Source organism: Oryctolagus cuniculus, chromosome 15 (assembly GCF_051225735.1).
Source record: "Oryctolagus cuniculus isolate XC-2025 breed Fujian yellow rabbit chromosome 15, ASM5122573v1, whole genome shotgun sequence".
In the NCBI taxonomy this organism is placed as follows: Eukaryota; Metazoa; Chordata; class Mammalia; order Lagomorpha; family Leporidae; genus Oryctolagus; species Oryctolagus cuniculus.
In genome coordinates this window covers 8336540-8348911 of record NC_142881.1, presented here as the reverse complement: position 1 = coordinate 8348911, position 12372 = coordinate 8336540, and the positions used below count along the sequence as shown (strand labels likewise).

At 55.4% G+C, this 12372-nt stretch overlaps 1 protein-coding gene across 2 annotated transcripts in view; it reads left to right on the top strand.

Annotated features, from left to right (window-relative positions):
* The first annotated feature begins 5524 nt into the window (after nucleotides 1-5524).
* SPADH (spermadhesin family member) overlaps nucleotides 5525-12372 on the top strand; it is a 33375-nt gene continuing 26527 nt past the window's right edge. For both annotated transcript variants that reach the window (XM_017348629.4, XM_008270622.5), the window contains exons 1-4: nucleotides 5525-5647; nucleotides 8365-8394; nucleotides 10085-10220; nucleotides 12087-12277. In XM_017348629.4, the coding sequence (XP_017204118.3) occupies nucleotides 5602-5647; nucleotides 8365-8394; nucleotides 10085-10220; nucleotides 12087-12277 (403 nt within the window). In that variant the 5' untranslated portion in view covers nucleotides 5525-5601. The remainder of the gene's footprint in view (nucleotides 5648-8364; nucleotides 8395-10084; nucleotides 10221-12086; nucleotides 12278-12372) is intronic.

Sequence of the window (12372 nt, the reverse complement as noted above, 5' to 3'; positions counted from 1 at the left end):
CTTTAACTCACTGCGCCACAGCGCCGGCCCCAAAAGTAAGCATTTTTTAAAAAAAAGATTTATTTATTTATTTGAATGGTGGAGTTGGGAGACAGAGAGAGAGAGAGAGAGATCTTCCATCTGCTAGTTCACTCCCCAAATGGCTGCAATAGACAGAGCTGGGCCAATCTGAAGTCAGGAGCCAGGAGCTTCTTCAGGGTCTCTCATGCGGGTGCAGGGGCCCAAGCACTTGGGTCATCCTCTGCTGCTTTCCTGGACATATTAGCAGGGAGCTGGATAGGAAGTAGAGCAGCCGGGATTTGAACCAGCACTCGTATGAGATGCTGGCACTGCAAGGGGCAGCTTTACCTGCTAAGCCACAGTGCCGACCCCAAAAGTGTACATTTCAGACTATACACTTGGGTGGCATTTATTACACTCACAGTGTCTTACAACTGCCAACCCTCGAGCTCTACCTCCAAATGAAGCCCTGTGCCCATTTGGGGGTCCTTCCTCCTGGCCCCTCCCCGGGCCCCGGACAACCTCTGCTCCTGCCTGTGTGTCAGTGGAGGGACCTCTCCACGCCACGCTCCCTGTAAAGACCTGAATAGTGGTCAGAATCAACCAGACATGGGGGCAGACCTCCAGTGGAGCAGTTACGACTTTCGTGCCCCATATCAGAGTACCGGGGTTCAATTCCCAACTCCGGCTCCTGATTCCAGCTTCCTGCTAACGCAGACCCTGGGAGGCAGCAATGATGACTCAAGTAACTGGGATCCTGCCTCCCACGTGGGAGACCCAGACTGAGCTCTGGTTCGGGCCCCTGGGAATTGGAGGAGCAAGCCGATGAGCGGATCTGATTGTCTCTCAAATAAATAAAAAATATTGAGAACCTTCTTCAAGTTTTTTAATTTTTAAAACTGCTTTGCTGTTCTTTATAGTTTCCACTCTAATTTTATGTTTTCTTTCATCTGGTCATTTTAGATTTAAGGTATTCTTCTGTTTCTGGTCCCTTTAAGGCATAAAGTGAGGTTGTTTATTCAAGAATTTTCTTTGGGGCTGGCATTGTGGCATAGCTGGTAAAGCTGCTTCCTGGGATGCCGGCATCCCATGTGGGCACCAGTTCATGTGTTGGCTGCTCCACTTCTGATCCAGCTCCTTGCTAATGACCTGGGAAAAGCAGCGGAAAAGGGTCCAAGTGCTTGAACCGCTGCACCTATGTGGGAGACTCGGAAGAAGCTCCTGGCTCTTGGCTGGGACACAGGCACAGCACGGAGCAGCATCTCACCAGCCTGCCTGTGCTTGTTCGTGATTTCAAAGTGTTTCACAGTAGATATCTCAGAGCGGGGTCTTTTTTTTCCCCCTCAGAATCCTTTTATTTAAGGAATACAAACTTCATGCATTTCATAAATACAACTTTAGGAAAATAATGGTTCTTCCCACCCATACTCCCACCTTGCCACCTCCCCCTCCTTTTCCCATTCTTATTTTTTGCTAAGATGTATTTTCAATTAACTTTATACACATATAAATAACGCTATATTAAGCAAAGGGTTCACCAAACAGTATGAAAAACAAAACTGATCCTCCAAAGTCGAGACAAGATGAAGTCTTGCATCTCAAAGTGTCAGTTTCACTTCTATAGATTGCCTTTTGGGTGTCCTGTTGGTTATCACAGGTCAGGGAGAACACATGGTATTTGTGCTTTTGGGACTGGCTTATTTCACTATAATGTTTTCCAGTTTCATCCATTTTGTCACAAGTGACATGGATCTCTTTTTAAATCTATTCAGCTACTCCATGTTTTTTAAATATTCTGTTTACAATAAATAGAGAAGGACTTGTGCTCATTGTCTTCTGTGTTGTAATTCTCTCATCACTGTCTTGTCTGTGTTTGTGTTCTGATTATTTTAATTGCATTTTTTTATTGACCGTATTTTTGTGGCCTGATGGGACTCGGATCAAAGATTTGATAGTTGTAACAGTTGTTTGGTCTGGTAACTTCGGTCATGTGCCAATAGACGCGACAAAATCGAAGTCAGGTTTGGTTTCTCTCTGTACTGTGTTTCCACCCGCAGATTTCTGTGGCTGTAACTCTTGTAACTGCCTTTGCCGCCTCATCTACGACCAGTGATCCACGTGCCGTGACTCCAGCATTACCGTATCCTGCCTGCCCTTAGGGTCGGCGTTAGCAGTGAGAGTGACGCTGCACGTGCGTTCAGTTTGCGTCTTGCATCGCTTCACTTCAGCGTGAACTCACGGAGCCTTTCTTGCGGGGCAGGTCCAGCGGAGGTCGACTCCTCACTCACCGCTGTCTGGGAAAGTCCTGGCATGTTATTCACTCTCTAAGGACAGTTTTGCTGGGTACAATTGTTTGGTTAGCAAGATCTCCTCCTTCATTTCTTTGAATATATCACCCCACTCAAAATAAATAAATAAATAAAATAAAACCACCCCACTCTATCCTCACCTGCAAGAAAATTTCTGCTGAAAAATCCACTTATAAAGTGTGAAGATGGCCCCCTTCTGTGTGACCAGTCACTCACCTCTTTTTGCTTTCAAAATTCCTTGTTAAGGCTGCAGCTCACTAGGCTAATCCTCTGCCTGCGGCGCCGGCACCCCGGGTTCTAGTCCCGGTCGGGGCGCCGGATTCTGTCCTGGTTGCTCCTCTTCCAATCCAGCTCTGTGCTGTGGCCAGGGAGTGCAGTGGAGGATGGCCCAAGTGCTTGGGCCCTGCACCTGCATGGGAGACCAGGAGAAGCACCTGGCTCCTGCCATCGGATCAGCGCAGCGTGCTGGCTGTGGTGGCCATATGAGGGGTGACAGAGGAAGACCTTTCTCTCTGCCTCTCTCTCTCTCTCTCACTGTCTAACTCTGCCTGTCAAAAAAAAAAATTCCTTGTGAACTAGGGCAAGTTTAGTAACACTGGGTCTCAGTGTAAACCTTTCGAGGATTCAGCCTGTTGGGAACCATGGGGTTTCACAAACCTGGATGTCCATTTTCTCCCTAGATTTGGGGATTTTTTTTCTGCATGATTTCCTGAAATACACTTCCCCCTGTGTCTCTTCTCTGCAACTGAAACTCCTATAATGTGTGCATTGAGCTGCTTGATGGTGCTGTTAAATCCCACAGGCCTTCTGTACTTTTACGAATCTTTCCTCATGTTCATCCAGCCGTGCAAGTTCCAATAATTAGTCTGGGTCCAGTGCTGAACCAGCTCCGGTACTGAAACCCTCGATTGAGTTTTCATTGAGGTCGTTGCCTTCTCCACCCCCAGGATTTGCGTTCGGTTCTTTTCTGTGGTTTCTATTTCTTTAATGAATTCATTGCTTTCCCGATTTCACATATTTACCTGTTTTCTATCCCAAAACTTCTTTAAGATAATTGCTTTGCATTAGTTGCCAAGTAGTTAATGGATTTCTGTCTGTGTAGCTGTGGTTCCTGGAGGGTTCTTACTTTTCCTTGGTCTTTGTGACCATGCAGCCTTACCGCGATGGGTACCTGCACGTTTGAAGGGCGGGCGCCTCTTCCAGTATTAACAAGCTGCTGATGGCAGGTGAAGGCCTTGCCCTGCTGGGTCCTCGTGAGGTGGGACGGCCCCTGGGGCTGACGTCAAGGACCACGGGTATGGGCTGTGGGCTTCTGTGGCGCATAACCGGCTTGTACACGTGTGTTAACATGTAAGAGCACTTCCTCTCTGACCCACGCATGTCATTTCTAGACATCTCCCTGAGGGATAAGTTCCCAGCTTTGGCACCACTGACCTTTTGAGCTGTTTAATTCTCTGTGCACTGTAGCAAGTTTTGTTAGCAGCACCTCTGAACTCTGCCTGTTAGAGAGCAGTCACTTCCCTCCAGCCCCACCTGCTTGCAAGCCTTGCAGGTCAGGAATTTCTCCCCGCAAGCCCAGCGGCCTGGGGAAGAGAGACAGCAAAGCCACCCTGGCTGGGAAGTACTTCACTACGGAAGTCGTGCCACGGGAGCTGAGGATGCCTGTGGCCGAGAGTCCACGGTCCAGCCCCAGGGGCTGTCCCACCTGACGAGGACCCAGCAGGGCAAGGCCTTTACCCATCCACTCCACAGACAGGGCTGGATCGGGAGTCCACCCCTCGGAACTTGGGCCTCCCTACCCCACCCCCCCCACAAGAAGTCGGAAGCACAGACCAAGCCATGAGCCATTTTGGCTTCATGCACTGTGTTTTTTCTCCTCTCCACCAATCATTTTTTTTTTTGACAGGCAGAGTGGACAGTGAGAGAGAGAGAGACAGAGAGAAAGGTCTTCCTTTGCCGTTGGTTCACCCTCCAATGGCCGCCGCAGCCGGCGCGCTGCGTCCGGCGCACCGCGCTGATCCGATGGCAGGAGCCAGGTACTTATCCTGGTCTCCCATGGGGTGCAGGGCCCAAGCACCTGGGCCATCCTCCACTGCACTCCCTGGCCACAGCAGAGAGCTGGCCTGGAAGAGGGGCAACCGAGACAGAATCCGGCGCCCCGACCGGGACTAGAACCCGGTGTGCCGGCGCCACTAGGTGGAGGATTAGCCTAGTGAGCCACAGCACCGGCCCTCCACCAATCATTTTTAACAATTTAAGTAAAGCTTTGGCATTCATTGATATTTTCATCTACCGTTTACTGAGGTGCAGTCTACGCACCACACGTCAGCCCTCTAAAATTCCATGGTTTACAGAATATTCAGAGAATCGCGCCGCCATCACCACAATTTTAGAACAAGAAACCCCATGCTCCTTAACACTCTTCATTTGCTTCCAACCCTCAACCCAGCCTCAGCGGACCCCAATCTGCCGTCTGCCTCTGTAGACCCAACCGCTTTGACGTTGGTATAAACGGAGTCGCGTCCTCGGGGTCCCTGTCTCCCTCTTCCTTCCCTTCCAGGATGGTTTCAAGGTTCACCCATGTTTAGTGACAGTCAGAGCCACAGGGCTGCACACGCACGGCTACGTCACTGCTCACTCACCCCCCGGTCCATGGATGGGCTGCGTGTGTCTGCCTGGGGCTGCTGGGAGTCAGGCTTCCATGAGCGTTCACGCACGGGTCTGCGTGTGGAGCCGGTTCTCAGGACCCGCAGAGCCCACCTGGTGGAACTGCGGGCCTCTTTGGAAACGGTGTGTGACCTTCGGAGGAACTGAGAGTGTTTGCCATAAGGACGTGCGCTGTGTTCCTTCAACCACGACACTGCTCCTGGCACTACAAAGACGAACGTCACCCTGGCTGTGCCCCGGCTGCTCCGGGACTGGGGGCACGTCGCTCCCTCTCTCTGGGCTTCCCTTCCTCACCTGTGCCAGGACCGTGGCCTGACTCGGCACCCCGATGTGTCAGAGATGCGAGGGGCCGGGGTCAGCCCAAATGGAGGGGCTCGTGGTGGCCTGCGGTCAACTGGTGGCTTCCTCTGGGGGAGAAGCTGGCGGTGACTGGCGCCGGGCGGCAGAGCACCCGGAAGCTGGCTGAGCAGACAGGCCTGCACCACTCAGAACTCGGCTCCCTCAGCTCCTCCAGTCCTGGCTCCGGGCGGGCGGGTGCGGGGAGATCAGGTTTCAGCAGACTCCATATATCCCCAGGTCACCCTGGCTCGGCTCACCCCCCGCCTGCAGCCGGGCCCTGCTCAGCATGAGGGCGCCCCCCGCCGTCACGTGGGTGCTGATCTTCAGTGCAGGTAACCCTGGCCCTGAGCCCTTCCTCCTGGGTTCTCTCTGCTCCCTGTTGAACTGTGGGGGGCCCTGGTCGTTCTGCTGTCGACAGAGAAGCCCTGCGCAGACAGGCTGCAGGATGCCCGACTCCAACCAGGGGTACTCTCACCCACGAGGTGCCGCGTCTCCCGCAGTGCTGGGGAGGCAGGACAGGGCTGCCCACGTCCTGGCACTGGTGCCTTCTTGGATTGTCAACATTTTCTGGGATCCTCGTCCCCTGCTTTGTCCTACGTTTTGTGAGCGTCCTTCCTGCCTAAGCAAATTTACCCCGAGACTGCGCTGGGCGCAGACTTGGCTCACCTGGAAGTGATCGAGGTGTCAGACCAGGGATGCTTCGGGGGAGTTCCCAGTGGTGTGGCTGCAGGCAGGTGCCCAGGTGGACATCCCAGGGGGTCCCGGGCTCCACGGTGGGCCCACAATGCAGGGGGCAGGGAGAGGTCTCGGCATCTGGCCCAGGGCTTTGTCACCTGGGGCCGCAGCAAGCAGAAGGTCCCCAGGGAAGGAGCCCCTTGTCCCTCGGAGGGCTGGGCAGCAGGTGGGCAGAAGGGGTGGCCGACAGCGACTCGGGAGCACCGGCAGAATTGGTGCGCGGTGGCTGCCGGGAGAGCGCTTGCTGCTTTCTCCCTCCTTCCTCTTCTCCACCTCCCGTCTGTCCCCCACTTCTGTCCTGCTGCTCCTCTGCCCTCCCCCCCCAGCCCCCCACACCGTCCTCAGCTCGCTCGCTCTGCGTTCACAGCTCACCCGGGGCCCGGCCTGTGCCTCACCGCTGCTCCTGTACCTCCCCCTCCGTCAGGGCTATCACCTTTGGGTGCCCCCCAGGCCTCCTCAGGCCGCGGCCCCTCTGCTAAGGACTCTCAGTGCAGCTGCAGGGGCAGCTCTCAGCCTTGTTCTCACCGGTGCTCCTGGGGGTGCTCCTGGGGGCCGTAGGGTCTCAGTCATGGGAGCCCCCAGAGCCTGACCTCAGGGTGCGTGTGCTGCTTTTGATCCTGGGGAAGTCGGGAGACAAAAAGGTAACTTGCTGAAAAGGAGACCAGAGGAGCTGTGTGAGCCCTTCCAGGTCACTCAACCTCTCTGATCTCAGAGATAGAATAATGAGACCCTGCAGGGCTGCTGCAGCTGATGACCCACAAACCCCCTGAGGGAAGCTGCAGGGAGTTAATGATTAAGGCCCCCTGCGGTGCTCCCTAAGGTGACTGCTCACCCCCCCCCCCCACACACACACCTGGAGGGCGCCATTAGTGACTGCCAAGGGGCAGTTTGTTCTTCACGGCCTGGGTCTGGGAACCTTCATCAGACCTCAGGGAGACTGGGCCCAGCCCAGAGCCCAGGTGTGGAGGATTTTGCACCCGACCTGATTTTTGCAAACCATGATTTCTGTCCTCTAGGGCAGGGCTGAGAGACCCCAGATGTGCAAAGACCCCGCGTGCTACACGGCCCCAGGCCTGGAAGAGCGGCTGAGAGGGACTCTCAGGGGCCGCATTTGGCTTGGCAGCCTAGGGTCCAGAGCAGAGTTCCGAGGTCTAACTGACCCAGGGACGGGATATCAGGTCATTGGGAAATGAGGGTGACAGTGACAGGAAAGTGGCCCGAGACCCAGCGCTGGGCGCGTGCTGTGGGTGTCCTGTGGCTCCTCCTCCCTCACCCTGTAAGGCTGTTACTATTTTTTTTTTGACAGGCAGAGTTAGAGAGAGACAGACAGACAGAGAGAAAGGTCTTCCTTCTGTTGGTTCACCCCCCAAAAATGGCCGCCACGGCCAGCACATTGCACCAATCCGAAGCCAGGAGCCAGGTGCTTCTCCTGGTCTCCCATGTGGGTGCAGGGACCCAAGCACTTGGGCCATCCTCCACTGCCTTCCCAGGCCACAGCAGAGAGCTGGACTGGAAGAGGAGCAATCGAGACAGAATCCGGTGCCCCAACTGGGACTAGAACCTGGGGTGCCGGCGCCTCAGGCAGGGGATTAGCCAAGTGAGCCGCGGTGCCGGCCAAGGCTGTCACTATTAAGAGGCCCATTTATTTCACAGATGAGCGAGCTGAGGCTCAGGGAGAGTGAATGCCTAGAGCCATTCCGCTCTAATGCTGGCCAGGACGGTCACCCAGGACACCTGCCTCGGAGCTGCGGTCCCAGCACTGCGTCGTGTCCTGGGGGCCTTGTCGGATCCAAGATCTTGACTCAGGTCTCCGGAAACAGTGAACTGTCCGCAGAGTAACATTGTTTATTTCAACACCCTTGATACTTTCATCCAATTGGTTTATTTCAGCCTCTAGTGGCTCTTTAATCTCTCTACAGAACTGATAGCAGGATAAGTTCCCTCAGACCCAGGGTGTGCCACCTGCCTGGTTTTCCCAGGACTGTGGGGTTTCCTGGGGCATGGAGCTTTGGGGGCTCAAGCTGGAAACTTAACTCTGAAATCCAGGGCAAGCTGCTCTCCCTCATCAGAGCCGGCTTTTCTCACTGCGTTTAGCAAACGCTAAACGGTAACGGAACAATCCAGAAACAAGTAGAGTGGACAAGCAGGCCCCGGGCTGCCGAGAGCCCCGTCCTCCCTCTGCCCTTCCTCCACGCGGCCCAGGATCCTTCCCAGGACGACAGCCTCCTCCCTCTGCTCTGCTCCAGGGCCACCGTCCTGCCCGGGCCCGCCCCACTTCAGCTTCTCACGTGCTTCCTGTTTTGTTGTCTTACAGCGACAGTCCTGTCAACTGCATGGAGTAAAGGTAAGGCAGGTGGTATCCCCTCCACGTGGCTCCAGGCATGTGGGACTGGGCAATCCCTGAACAAAGAACTCGATGTCTCTGTGCCTGACCACCTGCGGCAGCCTCCACCCTCCCTAAAGTCCTACCCCTCCTCGGGTCTCCGCTCCCTGGTCCTCAATGGCACCCCACTGACGACCCCTCTGTGGCTCCAGGAATCCCTGCACCTCTCATCCCCGCATCGCTCCATCCTCCCAGCCCCACCAGGCAGGGACAGGAGCTGTGCCCCCACCCCCCAACTCAGCCTGAGTCCCAGGAGGCTGGGAGCCTCCTCTCAAGGCCAGCAGTCTTCAGTCCTGAGGGGTGCTCCGGCCTCAAGCTGCAGGAAGAGGGAGCGGGAGTGGTGGTTGGAGGGGTCGGAGCGGAGGGAGGCCCCCTCGGGAGGAAGGCGCCTGCTCCTGGATGGATCCTTGACTGCCTCGCGACCGGGAGGGCCCAGGTGCAGGCTGAGCGGTTTATGGACAGGAGGCACGAACCTCCGGGGCTCAGCCATCTTGGAGGAAGGCACCACTTTCATCTCCATCCCCAGTTTGGAGTCGGAGGCCCCCCCAGCAGGGCCCTGGACCCGCCCGCTCCCGGTGAGGCTTAGGCCTCTCTTGGAGTGGAGAAGGCCTCCTTCACAATTGCTCCTGCGCGGCTTAACGAGATCTTTAGGTGGCAGAAATGAGGTGTTTGTGCTAATTTTTAGAATAATTTTTTAATTTTAATAGGCCTGATAATCACACATATTTGCAGGGTACAGAGTGATGTTTCAAAGCAAATACACACTGGGAATGAGCAAATCCGAGTGACTGGCGTCTGCCTCACCCAGATGCTTCTCAGTTCTCTGCGGTGGGAACACTAAGCATCTTCCTGGAAGCGAGTTTGAGACACACAGATCCTACCACTGTGCAACGTTTTGTGCCAGACCCGGCAGTGGGTTGGGTGTCATGTCAGTTGGCAAACACTTACAGAGGTTCACATCTCTGTTAAGAAGAAAAGTAGACACGTGCATGTATACAAAGTCTACATTTGTTTTTTCCTTAAGATTTATTTATTTATTTGAAAGGCAGAGTTAGAGAAAGAGAGAGAGAGAGAATCTTCCATCTGCTGGTTTACTCCTCAAATGACCATCATAGCCTGGGCTGGGCTGGGTTGAAGCTAAGAGCCCAGAGCTCCACCCAGGTGTCCCGTATGGGTGCAGGGGCCCTAGCACCGGGGCCATCTGCTGCTGCTTTCCCAGCACATTAGCAGGGAGCTGGATAGCAAGTGGAGCAGCCGGGACTTGAACTTGGTGCCCATATGGGAATGCCCACGCTGCAGGTGGTATCTTACCCCACTGCGCCCAACGCTGGTCCTCTAATGTCTACATTTGAAGTGAATGTGGGAAAATGTTAAAACAAATTATAACATTTCAAAACTAAAAATTTTCAAAAATCATTTAAAAAAATTGTTTTGGTGAGCAGTCCTTAAATGCCTTCAATTTCCAATCGCTGAAAACAAATTGTATTCAAAAGGGGTATGGATCTCTTTAAAAAAGCTGAAAAAGATTAAAACAATGCAGCCCGGCCTGGGTGGGTCCTGGGGCCAGGTCCTTGGTGCAGCTGAAGTTGGGCGGTGGGTGGCGCTGCTGCCCTTTGCCCGGTGCTCCTCTTTCTCTTGTCCCGCTCGGCAGACATCACCGGCTGCGGGGGTTACATCACAGAGCCCTGGGGCAGGATCCTCAGCTACACCGGGCCGGACGCCGAGTGTACCTGGACCGTGCAGGTGACCCCCGGCCACCAGGTTCTCCTGACAGTGCCCGTTCTCAAGTGAGTGCGAGGCTGTGAGTGCCCCTCGCTGCCGCCGCTGTAGCTTCTAGAAAGGAGTCTGTCCCGGTCTCTTCCAGGTGCCCCCATCATGGGCCCCTAAACCACATGGCGCCTCCACTCTCATTCCCTGCTGAACCACACTTTCTGGAGGAGGTTTAACCTCCTTGTCATGCTTGTGAGCCCCTCCTAACCTCGCGCCCAGATCCCTCCCCCGCCCCAGTCCTTCTACCCAGGGACCCCTCTCTGGGCTGAGCCACAGCACCCCGAGTTTTCTGCACACCCGGGCCCTGGCAGCCCGCCTTGTCCTGCTCGGCTCCTGGGTGGGTTCTTCCAGATGGGCGGGTCTCTCCCTCCCTCCCTGTGTATTGGGCCAGGGCGTAGGGGGAAGTGTGCCAGTGCCGTGCCCTCACGCCCTCACGCCCTCCGGGTTTACTGGAATAGGAATCCACCTCTGCAGCCCAAAGATTGTTTGTCGAGTGAATGAATGAATAAGATGATAAAGCCACATGAAGCACTTCCGAGGTGTTTTTTAAAAAATTGATTCATTATTTGAAAGGCACAGTTACAGAGAGGCAGAAAGAGAGAGGGAGAGAGAGAAATAGATGTTCTATTTGCTGGTTCACTCTACAAATGGCTGCAACGGTGGTGCCAGGAGTTTCTTCTGGGTCTCCCACGTGGGTGCAGGGACCCAAGACTTAGGCCATCTTCCACGGCTTTTCCAGGCCACAGCAGAGCTGGATTGGAAGTGGAGCAGCCGGGACTAGAACCTGGCATCCATATGGGATGCCGGCACTGCAGCAGGCTGGGACTTTACCCGCTGTGCCACAGCACCGGCCCCCAGCTCTAAGTTATTAAGAATTTAAGGTGTTTCTACCCGAGTACATTTTCACAGGTTTTAACCTAGGCGCCACATTTCCACCAATCCCAGTCCAAGCCACACGGGGCCCACAGCAGGGACTGACACAGGTGCCAGAACCGGTGTGATGCAGGCCTCTCTCCTCCCGGGCCTGCGATGGTGTCTAAGGGCCCTGCGGGGTGGAGGACGCCTGAGAGATGCTGCTTCCAGCACAGGGCTTAGCTTTCTCCCCGAAGGATGTCCCAGCGTTCACCGCGTCACCCTCTCTGCGGGGCTGAACACCTCCCCGTCTTGTCCTCTTGCACTTTCCCCAGATGGTTGTTGGCCCTGCCAAGGAAGGACTCAGGCTGGGCCAAGGGCAACACGGAGTCATCGGGGGCCTGGCGGGACCACCCCTCACTGCCCTAGAGAGGTTCTGGCCCTTCTCCTGTCAACGTGACATGTGCGGGGTTCTAGATGAGCAAGAGGGGTGGGAGATCAGGTTGAGAGAGAGAGAGAGAGAGAGAGAGAGAGAGAGGTGGGGAGACCGCCCAGAAGCATGATGGTCCCTGTGCATGGTGCCTACATAGCAGGTCGAGACGTAGGCCCCTCTCTGCTCTGCCCTGAGACAGGATGAGCGTGAGTGGCTGGGGCCCCGACTGGCAGACGAGGAGCAGGTGAGAGCAGGGAGCAGCTTCCACACGCTTAGGTCTGAGTCCTCGCATCCTGGAGAGCTCTGCTGCTGGCTGTATTGTGACGCTCTGGGGTTCTGAGGCCCAGCTGAGCCCACCTGCAGGCCCGGGAGAGAGGAAGGTGTTCCAAAGAGCCGGGAGGTGAGCCGGGAGGTGTCCCGGGGCTGGGGCTGCTCCAAGAAAGAACTCCCAGCTTTTCCCTCTCTGGTCTGCACCAGGCCTTGTGTGTCGTGACTGGAAGCCGGGGATCCGGCGCCCAGCCACAGAGCGAGGGCAGCTCCAGGCTGGAGGGAGGGTGATTTCAAACACTGACGCCCCACTTCGCCTCTGCCCGCACAGCCTCACCTGTGAGAGAGAGAAGCTGGAAATCTTGGACGGGTCTCTGACATCTCCCTCCTACGAGAATATCTGTAGAGGCGTAGCTCTCAGCTACCGCTCCTCCTCCAACATCATAACCATTAAGTACTCCAGAGAAGCCGACCAAACGCCCTCGTTCTTCGAGATATATTACTATGGCGATCCCCAGGGAGGTAGGTGTTGGATGGGGGAGCCGCTGGCGGTCCCCTTCCCCACCCAAGCCTGGCGGTGCGGCAGGCTGGGCAGAGGCTGCGCGTGGGACTGCTGG